Source organism: Parambassis ranga, chromosome 21 (assembly GCF_900634625.1).
Source record: "Parambassis ranga chromosome 21, fParRan2.1, whole genome shotgun sequence".
In the NCBI taxonomy this organism is placed as follows: domain Eukaryota; kingdom Metazoa; phylum Chordata; class Actinopteri; family Ambassidae; genus Parambassis; species Parambassis ranga.
This window is the reverse complement of record NC_041041.1, coordinates 5020452-5038901: the sequence shown is the minus strand read 5'-3', so window position 1 is coordinate 5038901 and position 18450 is coordinate 5020452. Positions and strand designations below refer to the sequence as shown.

Genomic DNA, 18450 nt, shown 5'->3' with positions numbered 1-18450 from the left:
CGGATCAGGTGCGTTCAAATACCACCCAGCAGAAACGTGCAGAGTCGACAGTCACCTCTTTCAGCCCCACGCGCATCAAAGCCAGCAGGCTGAGAGCAGAGGTACACGGAGGAGACGCGGAGGCAGTCAGTGAAGTGGTCAGCCGGGTTGCCAGATCTGCTGTGGCTGCGCAAAATGTCGGACATTTGTTTTATACGTGCGCAAATTATATACTGAAAGGAGAGATCCAGATTCAAGGAGAAATGACAGAACAGAGACACACAGGAGATCTGATGAAGGACATCCATCTTCTCATCATCCACATATGACCTTTAGTAACATCAAAAACTGCAGAATCTATCTATCTATCTATCTATCTATCTATCTATCTATCTATCTATCTATCTATCTATCTATCTATCTATCTACACAGTCACTGCACTATTCAGTATATTATCAGGTTGCATAAGTCATTTGCTTCCTCTTCCTCCTCCTCACTAACTCTGATGTTTTGCCAGAGTTATGTTAGGATGTAATCTAGTGTCTGCTTTTCATAACATCATTAAATCTACACCTAAAACAAAACACATTTCATTTCTGATTACGATTTCATTCAAACACATGTAATCACCACTTCAAACCTGGTAATCACACTTCACTTACTTTAAATAATTCAAATTCATTTTAACCTTTTGATATTTTCATACAATTGACTTCACATTTTTTGTCAAAATTGCTTAATCCTTGGGTTCGATATAAGCAACCTTTTGAACAAGTTTAACTTTTTATTTATAAATGCTTTTTACAATCAGACTAGGTGCTTCACAGAGACCCAGAACCTGAACCCCTTTAAGAGCAACAGTGACAAGAAAAACTCCCTTTTAACAGGAAGACACCTTGAGCAGGACCCGGCTCATTAGGAGAACCTTTCTGCTGACAGTTGGCCGGGTAGAGGAGGAGAAGAAGAGGGAGACAGGACAGAGAGAGAGAGAGACAGAGGAACAAACATGCACAAACATCATACAAACAAACAACATGACGGTTGTTGATGTTGTCAAGCAAGATGAAACCATTGTGTTTATATTATAGTGGATGTCATATATCATCAGGTAATAAATAATAGTAATTTAAAGGATGAGCAGCAGAGACTGGTGCGGTCTGGGGGGCAGAGAGACCTGCAAACAGGGAGCGAGAGAGAGAGAGGTCTGTGAGTAAGACAGCAAACAGTTAATGACATGGATCACTAGTATGTATAAGGGGTTGATGGGGACAGGGAACTGCTCAGTGGATCATGTTTGTGTCCCCTGTGTATAGGCCTATAGCGGCATAGCTATGCTAAAAGTTAAGAAGCGACTGTATCCATGCCTAACTTCTCTACACACTATCGTTTGGACTAGTTATACACCTCACCACACAGACAGGCTGCCTCACATTATACCTTATGTCCTCCTGTGTGTGGTGCTGTTTCAATATATTCGGCAGGAAATTGATCTCCCAGATCTTCCACATCAAGGTGTCTACGTTCAAAAAAATCACTTCTCATACCTCCATGTTTCAGTTCGAAACACTATTTGACTGCTACATTTTCATATATTGATTTCAAATAGAGTACAGGTTTGTTGTCAATAAAGCAACAAAATGACATGGAAACCTGTTAATGCATCCTCGGGCCTTTTATACGTGGGTTTATACACTAATAGCGATCAATATGTTTCAATATCACATGTATAAATACACAAAATAAGAGACAGAAACTAAAGAATAGAGTGAAAGTCCAAACCTGTGCATATCTCTTCTGTCCTCTACTGATCTGAGACATGTAGTTCACAGAAAGCAACCTCAGTATTTACATTAAAAACACACGCAGAGAAATCAAACTGCAAATATATGTACACATTTTATTTAGGACAGAGTGATGACTGTCTGCAGCATCTCTACACACCACAGTAAACTTCCCCCCCTCTCTCTTTCACACACACACACACACACATTACATTATTTGCAGGGACCATTCCGAGGTCAAAGTGAAGTCTGGCAAAGTGGTCAGAAATAAAATGATCATTCAACACACAAAAAGAAGAAAGATCCTGTTTTTAAAGGACCATACCACTGTTTCAGCTAAAAAAAATAGTGTAACCTCTGAAAAAAACAAGCAAAAATCTCCAGTCAGGTTTGATCTGTAGTGGTCTTTGGCGTTTCAGATAGTCCGTCCACAGAAAGTATTTGTCGTTTAAAGTTCCTTGTAGTCAATAAACTTGTTGTGCTTATTTCACTGGCTTCTGTGTTTTGCTGCCTCAGCACTTTTTTGCATTGAATTTCTGAAGAATCCTAAAAGTCATAACACAATGAAAAAAATGCATTTAAAGCGAGATCAAATCATATCCAAATGGATGCAGCTTTCAATTTCACCGTTAGACCTGTAAAAGCAACAGAAAGTCTTCAGTAAACGAAGCCAAGTGACAAATACTTGACTTGATACAGATAAAGAACAACTGGATATTAAGGCAGCAGAGATGCTTTAAAGTACAGTACAGACAGCCTCGGCTCATTCGGCGGGCAATGTCGCGCAGTTAAAATCATGCTCTCACATTTTGATTTGCTTTCCTAAGATTGTCCAATGAGAATGGAAGGGAACACATATGTGTAAATTCTGCAGCCATCAGCTACAAAGCTTTTCAAACTAAAAGCCCTAAACTTTTACTTTTGGAAGGGCGGTTGAGGTGTTGCAGCCCGTCAGAGCTTTTCACTGTACAAACTTAAACCACTTTAAAAAGCTGTCAACACATGAGACTTTAGAGCTGTATATACCATATTTATATGTACAAAATGTGAATATGTACAGGCCAAAAAAATAAACAGCATCCACTCTGCATGGAGGGCAAAACTTTTCTTCATTCACAGAAACATGCAAAAAATAACCTCATGCGGGGACTAATAGTTGAGATGACGGGAAATTAAGGATGCACATGTGCATGTTACTTTGCGCCAGCAACAGAAATTCTGAACTGAGCAAGTATAAACATCAACAAAAGGTCAGATTTCTTCCATATTACTTTGGTCCAAGTAATAAAAAAGGATGTAAAACCTGTGTATAATCTCCAAATGCAACCTGACCCTCCCCCCAAAAAACCACACACATACACAGAGATTAGGCTGAAAATCAATACACACATCTGTCTTATTCACCCTGACAGGAGGTGGAACTCAGAGGAAAAGGCACGACACAGGAGGGAGTTTCTGACTGCCTCCTTCCACCCAGAAGCTCCACAATGAAGCCAACAAAGGACGGTTATTCCAGGAGAAACAGACCCTACAAGATCCTCAGGTTTGTGCTGCATAAGTGTAAAGTGGAGGTCTGGAATGAAGTCAGAAGTTCATCATAAGCTTCTGGTTATTTTAATTTCACTCCATGTTTCCAACATTTTTTTCTTCTCTTAGAAGACTGGTCCTTTCAGCAGCTCCTGAACCACCTGCTGAACAGACTTGTAGTAGATGTTGTTTTGGCATGACGGCCAGGTATGGTGTCACTGCATCACTGCAGCTGGACACGGTATGCACAGATGAGGAGCTTAACCTGCAGAAAGAACAGAGGAAAAGAAGACACATTAAAATAATCCACTTTTTTAAAAAACACTTTCGTGCTTGCTCAGTGTGTTTGTGCCACCTTGGCTGTTGGTGCTTCTGCCAGACGAATGAAGAGTCTGTTGATGCCTGGAATTGGGCTGAAGGAGTAGATGAAGTGACTGTCCTGAAGGGTGGAAGACAAAAATGTAAACATTTGGGAAATATGTCATCGAAAATAAAAACTGAAACACTTCAAATGCCAAAAAGTAAATTTAAAAATCACAATATATAATATTTTAACAGATGCACAGGCTGAGGTATTAAATCCTACCACCAGACAAAAGGAACATCTTATGTATATATGTTTGATCTGCCTTCTAGTTTTGCACACTTTATTTCACCAGGCAGATGTTTTAATTAGTTGTTTTTTTTTACTAACCAGGAAAATAGGCAGCTGGAACTTGTCATTGAGCACCACAGCATGAACGCTACACGGTCCACAGAGCCTGGGTGTGATCTCATTCAGAAAGTTGGCGTGGAAGATGAAGAGGAGGATGCCTGAACCTGGAATAGTCATGAAGAAGCACATTAAAAGGACAGCAACCTTATTCATTTGGGATTAAACCTGAGTTGATAGTGTGTGTTTGTACCCTCTTGCGGTGGTGGTGATTTAAAGGCAAACTCCAGAGAGAAGTCAGGCCCCTCACAGAGCCTGTGGCAGGCCATAGGGAAGACAGGCTCCAGCAGCGCCAGGCGAGACTCAAAGTATGCTCGGATGGTGTCCTCCGCCACACTGGACAGCCTGACAGACGGGGAGATGAGCATATTAAAATGCTACCAGGTTTACCTGATGTTTAATGATCAGTCTTGGAAAATATATTGCCTCTGAGGATTTCTTGGACCTGGCTGCACTCACATGCTGACGTGGTCCTTAATGAGGTCACACACTATCAGGTTGTTACTGAGTTTGGCGAAGTGCATAGCTGTGTTCTTGTGTTTGGACAGGATGTTGCAGTCCGCTCCATACTCCAGCAGGAGGCGCACTACCTCAGTGTTGCCTCTTTTGCACGCCTGAAGACAAACATTGTCAGTGAACCACCCTGAATGACACTAATCTGTCTGTTCTGCACAACAATTAAAGTGAAATGTGGCATCACCTTCATCAATGCAGTCTCCCCTCCGAGTGTCTGAGCGTTGACGTAGGAGCCCGCCTCAAGTAAGATGGCAACAGTTGTCAAGAAATTCTGACAGAAATCAAATTAAAGGTTTGAGACAGGACACAGTGAGAAATAAAATGTTACAATAGTAGTCCTCCTCCAACTCTTCAGGTAATTACCTTTTCAGCAGCATGCATCAGCGCTGTGGTGCCATTCTTCTGCCGTCCATTCACCCTCACCCCCTTCTTTATCAGCAACCGGAGGATGTCGTCCTGCCCACCTGCTGCTGCCAGCATGATCAGGGACATACCACTGACATCCTGTGGAAGTATAAAATATACTATTTTATACAAATATAAAGTTGGAGTACTACTGACAAAATTACCAGCAGTGGGTAAATGAAGACTAAATCAAGCCAGGCATGAACTGTACTGAGAATCCAGAATACTGCTGCTATATAAGCCAATATGCTGTCTCTCTGTATGATTATGTATCTGGATGAACAACATCAGGATTAGTCTAGGAGAAAAAAACTACACATTGAACATCTATTGACCAGAGTGGCCTTGTTTACATCTAAACAAGAACAATTAGTAAGTCCAACAACAGTGTCACTTGCCACAGGGCTCTAGGCATCATAACCAATTAAACATTATTTGTGCAGCACTTTTTACGAAGGTTAGGTTAATTTATGGTATGTCAAAGACCACTGATGAGCTGATAAGACAGTTTAAGCAAGGTCAACAGTGAGAAGAAAAATTACAAATGTCTTTCTTTCTTGGTAAAAATCCTTTTCAAAATCTTCAAATTTTAGCCAAAGAAGCATTTTATTGTACAGGCAGAAGATAGAATGTCCTTACAATACTTGACAAGGAAGCATTAACTGAAGGCAACGTAACAAAAGAGTAACACACAACATGTGCTTATAGAACAGCAATGAAAACAAAAATCTATCTACTTGGCAAAGAAAAACAAATCTTCGCTTTGCAACACCAAACAGCAATCATAGTGTCTGAACAACTGTATATCATCATATGCAGACCTTCCATGGAATCATCTGTAACTACTGTATATACTGCAACAAAGACTTTATAAGGAAGCAATGAAAGGAACAGCCTGTGTCTGCCATCGGTGGGAATAAATCGCTGTGGATTATCTGACACGAGTCAGGGTTTCATGAAATATGTCACCAACAGCTTTGGTAGGTAAGAGGGGTGAATACTGTTAAACCTACAAGTGCTAGTGAGGATACACAGAAGCATGACAAAAAACAAGTGTTGGTGTCTAGACCATGTAACAAGAACTTCCTGTCCTTTTGATACCAAAGAATATGTTAAAGTCAAACTCAAGATTGCACAACTGATGAATGTTTTCATGTATCTACATAATGACATCTAAAAAACTGACCAAAAAAAAACTCAACCACATTAAGCCTGAACTTAATCGTCGCCACATCAGGACAGGAATACCAACACCACACTGTCCAAGGTAGAATGATGCCCAACAATGGACAAAAGGTGCTTTTTTTAAAAGTTTCTGTGGCTAACTTTAAAAGGTTTTTTTAATTTGAAATGCACCGGTTTCACATTCGTTCCTGGTTTCAGCCAATACAAAATACTACAGGCATAGATGACTGGAACATTCCTCCTTTGAGATATATTCCATTTTTCCAACACTCAACAAAGTTTGTATAATGACATAAAGATTTCAACAATCTATACTGAGTTTTATAATAACACCTTGCTGTTATATTACTGGCAACAAATGTATTTTTTCTGGATCACACTCTTTTTTTCAACATATCAGGAATAAATATGAAATTAAGGGGAAAAAATTCCCTTAACAATTAATTAACGAATTGATCAAATATGTTTGGGAAAGAAGATAAATTAAAATTCCCCTTGAATAGGAAATGTACTTTTGGCAACTGGATATTAATGTCACAAACATCCAGATAGTAAAAGCTTAAAAGGTAGAAATACAAATGAGAAAATGCAGTGATTTGATCTCAAATGCAACGAAATACTAAAATGTTCGATAGTATAGAAAAATACAACCGATCTTTAATCCAATGTTAATACAGAAAACATATAGATGCTAATAATAATAATAATAATAATAGACAATTATTAACAGGATCCTCCAAAAAATGTATTTATATTTCAATGAGAGGTATACACACATAGCCCCTAATTCTCTAACATCAGCAAGGAAGGTATGTCATTATTTCTGCAGGCTATCTACAGTATAGGCTACTGGCTAAAGCAAGAATATAGTACACTTGGTCTGGGTTTTGGGAATGATGCAAAACAAGCATCTTGCATCTGCAGATCCGCTGGTACGTTTTCTTTTCTGATCGTTAAAATACATAAAAATGCTACTGAAAGATACATGTGTAAGTACTTTTTGAAGTGTAAAAATCCTACTGCAATTGCACCGTTGCAGGGGCCAGCACTGATCATAGAAAGGGCAAGAATTTTAGCCTCTGGTTTTGCAATGTTCTGAAGACATTGTGAGTGTTAGTGTGTGTGACTCTGTGGCTGTCATTAAACCCCAATATATTTTTTCCTACTGTGCACCACTAATGATTTTCCTTCTCAGCGTCTGTTAAGATGCTAATAATAGGCTAAATGAAGCTACAAAGGTTGTCAATGATGTCAAATATCATTGCACTGTTCAGGTAAATGGTGCACATTTGTGTTACAACATTACAGGATACTCTTTTTTCTGTTGTTGGTCACTGTGCAGTGACACATGCCAAATAGTGTATATTACATTTCCTGCAATAATGAAAAACCAGTCATCAGTTTTTGTTTTTTAACCAATGGAACCGATGTGATGCTTAATTGTTCTATTAAAAATACATAATTCCTGCAGCACTCTTTTTTTAGTGTTTCTTCATTGAACGGCTAGCTTGTCCTGGTTGAACCTGAATGCATAAAACATCAGGACTGTCTGCAAATTTCTGCAAATGGAAGCAGAGTTCACCAACGTGACATCTGACATGATTCACATGTGTTGAATATTTAAGCCCCATACAATCTGAGGTTAAAGCCACAGGCCTCAAGCAGTGATCACTTATGTTTTGCTAAAAATATTTACAGGGAGAGGTAAATAGGACCATCCCACTCAGGGTTTGGATTTTGAGTCTCTGGTTCCGGTCCTCCAGTTTGTTTGGAAGCAACTACATGACCTCTTCTTTTAAGCGACTGGATTGAGTTGTGTACATAATATTTGACTTCCCTCCATGTTCTGCTGCTTAGGGCAGGTTCAGCCGCTAAACATGCATCACAATCCTTTTTGCCTGGTATTTTCACTAGCTTACAGAAGTCTCCAAGCTGACGCCGCACTGCTGCCTGTTCCTCTTCACTCCACAACCTCTTATTTCTCTTTTGAGGTTTGTCAGCTGGAGTAGCTTGTCTTCCCCCAGAAGACGTGGGCTTATTATCCTGCACCGCTAATGTTCTGTCAGAAACACTGGGTCCATGGACTGTTGGTACAACCTGTGCTGTCATAGGGGCTGGGTTTATGGGATAAACAGGTGCATTTGAATGGTTCAGAGGTGTGAAGGAAGAAACAATAGGCTGAATTCTGTCATTTAGTGTTGAGTATGAAGGGACCAGTGGTGCACTTGCAAATCCAGGAACCATGGAGGTATTTGAAGCATTAAGAGAGGTAAAAGAGGGAATCATTGACGATCCTGTAGTGTCCTGTGGTGAATACACAGAAGGGGGTGGCATACTTGCGGCATTGTGTGTATATGAAGGAGACATTGGCAGAAGTCTGTTGTTCTCTGATGTGTACACAGGAGGCATAAGTGCATTTGTAGTATCGTGCGGAGTAAAGGTAGGAACCACCTGGGTATCAGTAGCGTTAAGTGCTGTAAAACTAGAAATCAACGGTTGAGTTGTGTGCACCATATTTGCACTTGTGGAGCACAAGGTAGCATAACTTGGAGTCATTTCTTGGGAGAATGTCAATGAGTCTCTCAAGTTTGCTGTCGACATCAATGTCATACAACAACTTTCTCTCAGGTGATCTGAATCCACTGTTGTCATGTTACATATATCACTAGTGTCTTCTAAATTGGTCTTTATGGTTTGGGCTCCAGCTTTTGTACTCTTTGGGTTCCCTTCAGGGTTCTGTTGGTTATTTCTCCTACGCATTGTCTGTAGTGTATTGTGTACATAATTTTTCACATCTGTCCAAGATCTTTCTCGAAGATCTGGCTCAGCAGCTATACAAGCATTGCACTCCCTTTTCCCTGGGACCTTCATTCTGGTGATAAATTCACTCAGATAATGACGCACTGCAGCCTGCTCCTTCTCACTCCAAGGTCTTCTCTTTAGTGCAGCTTTCTGTCCAGACCCTAAAAAGAATGTTGGAAATCTTTGTCACTTAAAATTATAGAAAGGTTTAGAATTATTTTGTCTGTTAAGTGCTGTTTCAAAGGTTCAATAGTTGACTGTAATGTCCTTGAATGACTTTGAGCATTTTCTGCTCCAAATTTAACTTAAATTATATTTAAAATTGTCAGATGTTAATATATTTGGAAAGGACTGGCAACTTTCCACCTAACCTTTGAAAGCAAAGAACATGTTAGGAGTTTTTCAACCACAGAAACAGTGGGCCCTGTGGCTCATCATGAAAACTGGCACTACCGCTACCTTCTTTAAAGCCTACAGATGCATCTTCTTACCACCTTTTCTCACTCAACACTTTACACTAAATTGTTAGGGATACCCAAATCAGGAACATGAGCGTCTTTATTGCGACTACAAACTGTCTTCCAGAAGTTACAGTCCCAAACATTCTGAATAAACTCAGGCCTAGTGTTGGAAAATGCTTACTAGGCTGTTTAAAATGTTGTTTCCTCAAACCAGTCAAGAGTTCTATGGCTAAAATATATATAGATACAGAAAGAAGCAAACTATACTTACCACTTCTTGCAGTGCTGGGTGGACTTGTGTTGGATGGCAGTGTTCGCTCCATCTTCAACAGTAGCTTACTCACTTCCTCCAGCTGTGAGGCATTTTTTGAGAGAATGTAACACTCTTGGCTGGTCTTTCCTACCAGCGCAGACACTTGATCCAATTCACGTTCGCTGAGGCTCATTAGCTGCCAGCAGCAGGCAATCTGCTCTCTTAATGATGAAGACAAAAGTGCTTCTGGGTTTTTAACTCCACATTCGACTGCAGCCCTTCGGAAACAATCTAGTGCTCTGATGAAGGATGGACCCTCAGTCCGTGCAAAAAGGTATGGGTTTGTTTTTGAAACACCTGCTTGCTCTCTGTTTTCAACAAGCAAGTCAATAGACAAAACCATCCTTTCAGTTAGCAGAACCAGCATGTTCCTTCCATACTGACCTTCCAGTTCCAATCTGGTAAAACTGGAACCAAGGTCTAATTCCAATTTTGTGCTTTTTCTTACTTGATCTGCAGAGGGTTGAAACATTCCCTTGATCTTTTTGTGAGTATAAGTTTGCAAGAGCAGTCTACCAATATTTCCTACCCTTCCTCTGTTAAACAGACACACGTCTGCTAAAGTGGCTTCACCGAGCTTTTTCCACGTTGACAAACTGGGACTTTCTTTCAGTTCTTTCCTGGCTTCGTCTCCTTCCCTTGTAATAAACTTGTGGAGTTTCATCAAATCTTCTGTCACAGTGGATTTGTCCACCTCCACTTTTTTAACTTCTTGCCTCAAAGAGAAGGCTAGTGCTTTGCGAGAAAAACTCTGGGTCCATTTTGTGTCAAGAAGCTGAATGAACTTTTTCACTTCACTTTCTGTTTCACTGTCCTCTGTCATGCGACTTTCCCCAAACGCTATCTCTGCAGCTCGTTTCAAGGAGTAGCCTATCTTTGAGACTAGTGAAATGGTTTTAAACTTACTTGAACTTGGGTCAAACCCACTTACCTTTTTGACCCCTTCAACAGCTAATTGAAATCTGGATGGTTGGCATATTTCATGTAAGTACTTAATACTCTTGTCGAGCTCATTTACAGCAAGTACAAATCTACCTAGTTCCCTCATCTTCTGTGCAATATAAGCAAACTGGGACTTATCATTGTCATACTTGACAGATAGTGCATTTCCATATTTACAAATAAGTGGGTCGTTTCTGATATGCCTGGAGATATCATCTTGATGCATGATGTGGATGATTTCTTCACAGCCTCCAGTCAGAAACTCTGACATTGGAAGCAGGTGAGAGGAGGCACTGTCTCCTCGGGATCTTGTCATCTCGGCGGATTTTTGATCTCCCTTTCTGGCCTTACATGAACGCTCATGTCTCCACAAATCAGTTTTGCGATAAAAAGCAAAACAGTGTTGGCAAGGCAGGAAGTCCCGAACAGATATGGGGGTATTCTTTACTTGTTTCTTGGTCACAATTTCCCCATCACCACTTTTGAGAACTTTGCAATTATGTTCATAATCTCCTTTATTCCGTATTTGGTCAAGTAACGTCTGTCTGACTTTGGAACCTTTAGGAAAGTGTATTGCATGGGCAACATCTGTCTCCTCTGCATGTTTCTTTTCTAAGTGCTTGGCAAGTTGAGTGAAAGCCATTTTGCAATACAAACAAAAGTGCTTTTTGCATGCCTCCTTCTTCTCTTCCTCTGGTGGGCTAGGTGCTGGCTCAAACACTTTCTTACAGGTCCTTTGACTTGATCGAGTTGGCTGCTTCTTTTCCACAGTTCTTCTCGCCCGTCGTGATCGTATTTTCAGCATGTCTTTGTCACCAGACATGGACAGAACTTGGTCTTTGCTATCCGAGTTACCAGTCACAACATTCTCTGCTTCATCACTTGAGTCCTTAGCTTTCTTAGGGGAGTTTAGTTTGTTAGTGATGCTCTTTTTTTCCATCCCTTCAATACCATCTGCATTTATGGTTCCCTCTGAACTATCAATGTTTAAACTGGTTTTACTTGACGAAGCCCCTTCTTCTTTTTCTTTCTTCGTGTCTTCCTTTATTTGACTTTCCTGTGTGACAGCTAAATCACAAGCTGTGATTTTTGATTCAAGTAAATTGCTCCCATCTTTCTGGGCATGTTCATCTCTTGTCACTGTCATTTCCTTAGTGTTTGTACCATAATTTGGACCATCCAAATCTTGTGGCATATTTTCTTTTGCTTTTGGAGTGCCCTCTTCAATGTTAGAAGTCAACCTAAGAGCACCACTTGAACTTGTCTCTTCAATCAAGCTCCTCTCTGCGTCAAATGACCTCTTCTCACCAATACACGCCTGTAAAAGAACAAGTATATGTAAGACTCATCGCCAAATCAGATCCCATGAATAATTTGAGTAAACTTGGAATAGCAGACCCTTCACAAAATAAATGTGGAAGGGGAAAAAAAACAAAAAGCTAAAATTTGTCTCTAAATTTCGGCTTTTAATTGATGGTGATTTCTTTTGTTTTAAATCCTATGCACATTTTTTAAATTTGCTGTTTTAACACATCTGCACCTTGGCAATCCCCTATTAAGATCCAGGCTCAAATCTCATTCAAATCTCCAGTACAAAAACCACATGTGACCCATTCAGAAACAGTTAATGGCTTTATTGGATCAAGCAGCGTTTTGACATTGTAAATGTCTAACCATGTGTATGTAGTCATGGGATGCTGGATGGAATGCCACATGGAGAGAACAGTGTATGAACTAGACTTAAAAATCATTGCTTGCAATCAAAACAATTAATTATCTAACTTTTGATGTCATATACAGGGAATTTTGGATTAGCATTCCAGTGTTTTTACAGAAATAACTAGTGAACACAACATGCTGTTCTAATCTAACAAAATCCAAAGCCAGGTCAGGTACAGATGCAAAGCTACCTGTGCCCAGCCATTAAAAAACATTGGTGTTTTTTTTTTCATTTATGTCAGCGCTTTTAAATGTTTTGGTTAAAAAACTCCTAAATACATGATGGTTATTTGTGCATGCTACTAGTGCTGTGATCATGGAGATAATGAATGTTCTGAAAGCGTATACAGTATGTACCTGCTTATAAGAGTTCGTCTTGTCCAGGTATTTCACATCTTCATCCATTGGCCTTCACACTGCAAGGAAAGATGACAACACAGTCGCTAATGTGCACAAATTACAAATATGTATAATGATGCATTAATAATAGTAGGTTAGTAAGTTAACATAGTACAAGTCACATAAGTTTAGGAGCCATTTGGGAACGATACAGTGTAGGCTGACAGTGGTCAATATAGCTCTTTAGATCTGAAGGTATTTTAGGAATAATTTAGCAGAAAATCAAATACACACCAACTGAAATTATTACAATTCAAAGTATACCAATGTTACTTAAATATCATACTTTTGTTTTATTAAAAAAAATATTCTTACCTTTTTTGTCGCAGACAAAATGTAGAAAGGCAGCTTGAAGCGTTTAACTAGTTGACATTAAACAGTAAAGTGTGTAGATGTAGATCTTGAAGAGACAGACTTCATGTTGCAGTTGATAAGTTCATTTTAAAGGTCTTTGCCATAGAGTCGGTTACACCAGGTAGCCACATTTCCTAAGATTTTACTGATATGAATCCATGAAAACGCTTCCTGAAAATGTGCCACGAGTCCAAAATTTGGGTTAGATGACTGATGATGTTTATCCCGAAACAAATGGGTTACCATTATGGTTGATATTTATTTTATGTAAACTGCATTTAAAACTGTAACTGTAAGTGGGGCAAAAACAGGTCCCTGACTTATTTTGTTTTATAAAAGTTAAAACTATGGTAATTCCATTTTGAATGGCATGCAATTTGAATGCAAAATCCAGCAAATATTTATCCTTGCCCCCCATGTGACGCACACAGAAGATTTCATATAGGGCTGCAATCACTTCCACATTCACACACTGGGGGCAACCAAGGTGCAAGCTGTAAAAATTCTATAATGTGCTTTAGTCTTCAAATAGAAGGCTGAAAGAACCTTTAAACAGACCAGGTGTACATATAAAACAAAGTAAAAACAAATCACATGATAGACAAGAGATACTGATAAGATGGTTGTGTGAAGATTTTTAGAATATACTGTAAAGGACATCAAACTTACCTCTTGGTCCAAATTGTAGTCCTCTTTAGAATTAAGTGCCACTTTCACAGTCATGTAATCTCCACTTTTTACAGCATCTCGCAACCCACCTGTGAATTACAAGGTATAGATGAATGGTGTAATTTTTTCTAGTGGTTTCTGGTGCTTCCGCTGTCAAAACCAGCGACTCCTTTAAGAAGTCACTGGTAGTCCCTAGTAGCTGGAAGTCACTTACTAGGTGATAATGGTGGACCTGACAGGAGCTCATCCTCTCCATTTAGATGTTTTTGGAAGTCATCCAGAGTCATCCAGTCTAGGTTAAGGTCCATCCCTAAACTTAATGTGGCTTGACCTCTGTCTATAAAACACACAATGCAGACAGTTAATTAGCTGGCAGGTGTAAATGAATGTTGAATTCTCAATTCAAAAATCAAAGAAACTTTACTTATAAAAAAAAATACCGGATTTGTCAGCACCCTCTGCTGTTTCCTGACTGTCATCACATGCTATGAAGAGCCGGGGCTCACTGTCCTCTCTCCTCTTCCTTCGCTCATCACTTGGAGTTTTCCTCTCCCAGCTGGGCCGCTGCGTCTCCTCTGGCTTCTCCCTTCGCTCCCGAGAATCATCTCCAAGCTTTGGCTTTCCTGTAGAATCCTCCTCTCGCTCATCACTGTCCAGGCTGAAGCCGTAACTCTGACCAGGTCTGGAGACTGAAGAGGAGCAGCCATTAAGTGACGCTACTGCATACATGCCCTTCTAAAGTGTTTAGGATGAACATTTTCACAGTAATATCCAACAAACTGGCATGCACATAAAGGCCCACTGCAGGAAAGGGGCTGAAAGTGTGGTTGACCTTTGTTCTCAAACTAAAAACAACAGTGACCAACTGTGTTTTTTTATACTAATTATCATGCTTACCATCCGATTGCTTTGTCCTCTCTGTCTTTTCTGGCTCCGTCTTCTGAGAAGGAGACTCTTTAGCTGATTTGGGGATCTTCTCAATCTTTCCTATTAGCTAAAGGGAAAAAACACAGTTAGATGTTGCAGATGTTGAGGCAGCTAAAACGTGGGTAGTATCATTACTGTTGCTATAGTTAGCAGTATATGTTAATGCAATATGTTCAGGTTTCAAAAAGTCCTGCAAGATAGATCTAAAATAACACTGTTTTAAACACAGTCTCTCCTTCATTCATGCAGCTTGCCTCCAGCTGCTAGCAAAAAAGTACAAATCATACATCCGTATTTGTAAAGGGGAGATCTGTAACATGAAAGACTTGGGCCACACATGGACAGAGAAGTGCTAAAGACAAACTTCATGATCCTCCCCAAAGAAATAAAGAAATGAATACAGGTTTTATATCATGCTTCTTAACACTGCTCCAGTGTGTTATCAACCTCAGCTATGAAAATGTAACCACTTACTGGCTGTTTTTAGTAACAAAAGACAAAGGACACAGTGCAGGACACAGAATCCACTGAAATTGTAATTTTTGCTAAAAACAAGGTAAATATCATGTTTTTTGTATTAATTTCAAATTCAAGAAGAGAAGAAATAAAATAATCAAGTGTTGTACCTTTGTGGGTTTGGTGCTGGTCTTCTCTGGGACGGGTTGATAAAGTGGTCTGCGTGGGGCCCGATCCTTGGCTTCGCAGTTTAGTAGGAACTTTTCAAACAGGTTAGTTGAACCCGTGGCATCCTTCTGTCCCAAAATATCCTCTTTAGGCAAACCCTCCTCCCTAGCCTTGACGGGGTTGGCAGCAGCTATGACAGAGGAGGAGGATGAAGATGAGGATGTGGAAGAAGGCGGGACCTTCTGTGATGCTGATGTGCTCTCCTGCCCTTTACTCTTGACTTTCTTATGTAGCGTGGAGCTGTCACTAGAGTCTGATTGTGGGGCGTCCTCTTTGCTTTTTGAGGTAAGGCTCTTCAGTTTCTGAATGCTGCTATCTTTTCCATCAGTCTTTTTGCTTTTTTTGTCATGGATGAGGTCCTTAATGCCCTGCAGCTTTACTTCCCACTTCCCCTTCTTTTGTTTGGACTTGTCATCCACACCTGGCTTTTCTACAGACTTTGTGTCAGTTGATCCAGACTCGTCCATTTGGGACTCTGACAGGACTTCGCTCAGGTCATCTTCAAACGGAGCAGCTGCCTCATCTTCCGAAGTTTCTATCTTCCTCTCTCTCTTCCCCTTTTTCTTCTTCCCCTCCTCTCCCTTTTCCTTTTTACGTTTTCCTCCCTCTTTGCCCTTGTCCTTCCTGTGTTTTTTTGAAGGAACAGGTTGATCGTCCTCATCGTCAGAGTCAACCAGTCGCTTTTTTAAGTCAGCCTTTTTCTCCTTGGGAGAAGAGGGCGGGGTCGACGGCCTCTCTTCCTCTTCATCATCTGTTTCCGGTGCCGGTAGGGGCCTGAACTCATCCTTGCGTTTATCTTTCTTCTTTTTCTTTTTTTCCTTTAGGGGTGTTTTGTCATCTTCTTCCTCCTCCCGGATCTTCTTCTTTTTCTTCTTCTTGACGGGCACTTCTGTTGGACGGTCTTTGTCGCTGTCACTTTCTGAGTCAGCATCAATCACTTCACTCTTGACTGGCAGCGGTTTCTGATAAGAAAATGGGACATGCAAGGTCACAGAAGACATTTAGATCAGTATTATTGTTCACTATAAAACCAGTAAATTGTCACTTCATACTAACCACACTCTTCTTGACTTCTGCCTCTTTCTTGGCCTTAGCATCAGCTTGTGACTTCTTGAAGGCTAAGAGGACTTCACGACAATCTTCTAAATGGGCCTCTGGCTCCCAAGTGTCATCATCAGAGCAGTAATTCTTCCAGCGAACTCTGTAGAGCACTTCACCCTGAAAACAGAGAGAGAGAATGTATTAAGCCCTCAACGCTGAGCAGACACATTTGATTACTATTGCAACTTCAGCCAACAGAATTTAGAGCAACTCAAAAGTTACAGATGATGGGGAGATGTATGGAAGTTATATCATACTGAATGATAAACCTTGTGGCACTTTTAAAGAGTTTTTAGCCTAGTGGTGTGAATTATGATCTATATTACAAAAAACAAAGCCTTTCAGAAAATACATTTTTGGATAAGTCATATAACATCTTCAGTGCACTTCATGATACATGAAGTATACATGTTGGAAAAAAAATTAACTTGGAAATCCAACTAAACACTAACATTCTTCAAGCATTTAACTAGTTATGGTAACGTAGAGAAGATTGAAGCGAGGTGCCTGGACTTGTAGTGTTTTCTTGAAGACGTTCCGCTCATCTTCACCAGTTCAGAACTGATGAAGCTGCTTGGATGAGCAGCAAAACATCTTCAAGAAAACGCTGCTTCAATCTTCTCTACGTATTATGACCTAGATGACTGAGAGTCTTCATCAACTAGTTATGGTAACTTATTCCTTTAAACCAACCAATTAACCTCAAAAGCCTTCTAAAGACTACAAATAAGAACTGATGTAATCATAGTTAATAACAGGGAAAGTTATTATGACAAAGTCTTATTTATAGGGAGAAAAACAAACACGGCTGTCACACAAAAGTGCCAACCACTAAATAGGTTAGTATGAAAACGTGGCACTATCCTACAACAATGTGTGACTGTATGTAAACAAAACACGAAGAATGATGGGAGGGATCCAAACTAATAACATAAACATTAACAGAGTTATAATTAGCAGCAAGCAAGAGATTATACACATATTTAATACATACATGTGGAGGATCTACAAAGTACTGAACACACACTGTGCTTTAGTTCTGACAGTATTCACCCCTGGACAAACGAAGTTAAAGTATCTTGTAAAGTATGTACATAACTTAACAGTTATCAGTTTAGAGTTCTTACAAACACACAACTGAGCTTAAAATATCAACTCTTTTCTGTCCACCATGGAATTTGTAAACAGTAAAAAAACAGTTCTGTCAGTTTGGCTAATGTTAGCTGGGGTTTAATAAATGGAGTAATCGACCCTCAGTGTTTACCTCTAGGGTAATCGCTCCATTCTTTTAATGCATGAAGAGCCTACAAATAATCTACAACATATTTGATTTAGCTTCAGTGAAGCCCTGGTGTGTATATGCTTGCAAAGCGCCTGTCCTTGGCCTTAGCAGGGGAGAGGCAAGCGGACATCATGGGAGAAGTTGTGCTGGAAAATGATGCTGTGTATGGATGAACAGGGGGGGGGGGATACCACGGAAAACTGTGGTTATATTTAATCAAGTACAAGTGAGTGCAACAAAATACACTCTAAATGCATTCTACAGAGGCGTTTTTGTCAACAACCAGGGTCTGTCCACTGTTGTAGGTATGCTATGCGTCGTGAGAGTAGAGTGAAAGAAATGGCAGCCATGTTTGCCGAGCTAGCCAGGCGGTTATGCTAGCCGTTAGCTAGCCTTACCTCTTCCACTCGCATGTCTATGATCCTCTCCACTTCGTACACATCCTCTTCCTCGTCTTGTTCACTGTCCGCAGGCTCCACCTTGTCGGTTTCAGCCTCCATGGCTGCCGGTTGGTGTTCTGTCTACTTTTACCGAAGCTCTTTTGGATTCCACACCACTAAAAGGCCGCTGTGTCGACAGAGGTAGGACGCTGATGTACCTGTCCGTAGTGCTGGACGAGTTCTGCAGCTCGGTGGGCTGAACCGAGCGCAGAGCAGCTACCGCCCGCTCCCACTACGATGCGTTCAAGGAC

At 40.3% G+C, this 18450-nt stretch overlaps 1 protein-coding gene across 3 annotated transcripts; it reads right to left on the bottom strand.

The window, feature by feature from the left end:
• Positions 1 to 1940: 1940 nt before the first annotated feature.
• On the bottom strand, positions 1941 to 18419 carry mphosph8 (M-phase phosphoprotein 8). 3 transcript variants are annotated; one of them, XM_028393302.1, is made up of 14 exons: positions 18158 to 18413; positions 16433 to 16594; positions 15319 to 16338; positions 14663 to 14759; positions 14206 to 14454; positions 13980 to 14102; positions 13766 to 13854; positions 4880 to 5020; positions 4701 to 4787; positions 4460 to 4614; positions 4194 to 4345; positions 3983 to 4107; positions 3644 to 3727; positions 1941 to 3553 (listed from the first exon to the last, which is right to left on the bottom strand). In XM_028393302.1, the coding sequence occupies exons 1-14, from the start codon at positions 18257 to 18259 to the stop codon at positions 3512 to 3514; spliced, it is 2628 nt and encodes an 875-aa protein (XP_028249103.1). In that variant the 5' UTR covers positions 18260 to 18413; the 3' UTR covers positions 1941 to 3511. The 3 variants fall into 3 exon arrangements, with proteins under 3 accessions (XP_028249103.1, XP_028249102.1, XP_028249100.1); XM_028393299.1 differs by lacking the exons at positions 1941 to 3553; positions 3644 to 3727; positions 3983 to 4107; ... (2 more) ...; positions 4701 to 4787; positions 4880 to 5020 and adding exons at positions 5133 to 9069; positions 9641 to 11942 and having other exon boundaries at positions 18158 to 18419; XM_028393301.1 differs by lacking the exons at positions 1941 to 3553; positions 3644 to 3727; positions 3983 to 4107; ... (9 more) ...; positions 16433 to 16594; positions 18158 to 18413 and adding exons at positions 5123 to 9069; positions 9641 to 11942; positions 12701 to 12963.
• Between the last annotated feature and the right edge of the window lie 31 nt (positions 18420 to 18450).

What these genes read in the sequence shown, in the direction of transcription:
- mphosph8 (XM_028393299.1), bottom strand. Translation starts at nt 18,259, where the DNA reads ATGGAGGCTGAAACCGACAAGGTGGAGCCTGCGGACAGTGAACAAGAC. An exon ending in CCAGCACCAAACCCACAAAG is followed by an intron (nt 14,760 to 15,318) that starts GTACAACACTTG and finishes TTTTCCCTTTAG; the next exon opens with CTAATAGGAAAGATTGAGAA. An exon ending in AGAGGGTGCTGACAAATCCG is followed by an intron (nt 14,103 to 14,205) that starts GTATTTTTTTTT and finishes TGTGTTTTATAG; the next exon opens with ACAGAGGTCAAGCCACATTA.